This window comes from Cystoisospora suis (assembly GCF_002600585.1).
Source record: "Cystoisospora suis strain Wien I chromosome Unknown contig_2998, whole genome shotgun sequence".
NCBI lineage: Eukaryota > Apicomplexa > Conoidasida > Eucoccidiorida > Sarcocystidae > Cystoisospora > Cystoisospora suis.
Genome location: NW_027155793.1, coordinates 1,544 through 2,454, shown reverse-complemented (window position 1 = coordinate 2,454; position 911 = coordinate 1,544). Strand labels below are relative to the sequence as shown.

Genomic DNA, 911 nt, shown 5'->3' with positions numbered 1-911 from the left:
TCCTCTGGTACCATCGGTAGCTTCCTGGGTTCCGCCATTGTTTCGTTCGTTAGCCTCCACTGCCCCCCCGTTTGCTCCGTTTTCGGTGGGTGTTGTTCCGGGTTGTTGAAAGAGAATTGACCCTGCGCGAAAGAGCAGATCATTCCGGTGCCCGCTATGAAATCTATTCCTAGAATTGCTTCCTGCTTTATCTCCGCAACGATAAAAAGGTGTGCTCCTGTCCACTCCAGTACCTCCAATTCGGCTTCCAGTAGAATCTCTGTCGCCATGCCTGGCTCTCCTGTCGCCCCTTCGAAGTGGTAGGCTTCCTGCAGCGTGTGGGTCTCCCAGCCCTCTGCTTGCACTAGCTGTCTGTTCACGAAGCTGCGCGTTGCTCCGCAGTCGATCAAGGCCTTTACCGCCCGACTATTAATTCGTATGGTCACGGTGGGCGGCTCGTGTTTTGCTGCTGGCAACCTCACCCCTTGTTTCCCTACGCGTTCGCTCTCTCTCGGTGGCCCTTCGTGCCTCGGTCTACTAGCTAGCCCCCCCGGGCCTGCTTTCCCTCCCGGCCTTTGGCCGGTCTTGGTCTCTTCCTTCTCTCTACCTCGTCTTCCCGGGGTCCCAATCATGGTATAGCACCCTTCTGCGACCTCGTTTGCCTTTGCTCCCCTAACTTCCGTCTTTTTCGCCCTTCTTCCGCTTTCTTGAGCGCGTTCTAGGCTTCGTGGCATGCTGACGGCCCTTGCATGCGCTCGGGTTCCGCGGCTTGGCGTACCCTGTCGCTCTCTCGGGTTGTCCTCTCTTCTTCGAAGTCCTTTCTTTTCCTCTTTCTGTGCCTTAGGTGTACCGCAAATGTTCTTTCCTCCCTTCTTATGTGCTACTGGCTGCGTACGTGCTGCTTCCTTGCTCTCTCTGCTCTGGTTCTGCGT

General features: G+C 56.3%; 1 protein-coding gene across 1 annotated transcript; it reads left to right on the top strand.

Moving 5' to 3' along the window:
* Positions 1-134: 134 nt before the first annotated feature.
* Positions 135-332, top strand: CSUI_006003 (uncharacterized protein; the record flags this gene model as incomplete). The annotated part of the gene is made up of 1 exon (XM_068066168.1): positions 135-332. A coding segment is annotated over one exon (168 nt), but the record flags the coding sequence as incomplete, so codon positions are not given.
* Between the last annotated feature and the right edge of the window lie 579 nt (positions 333-911).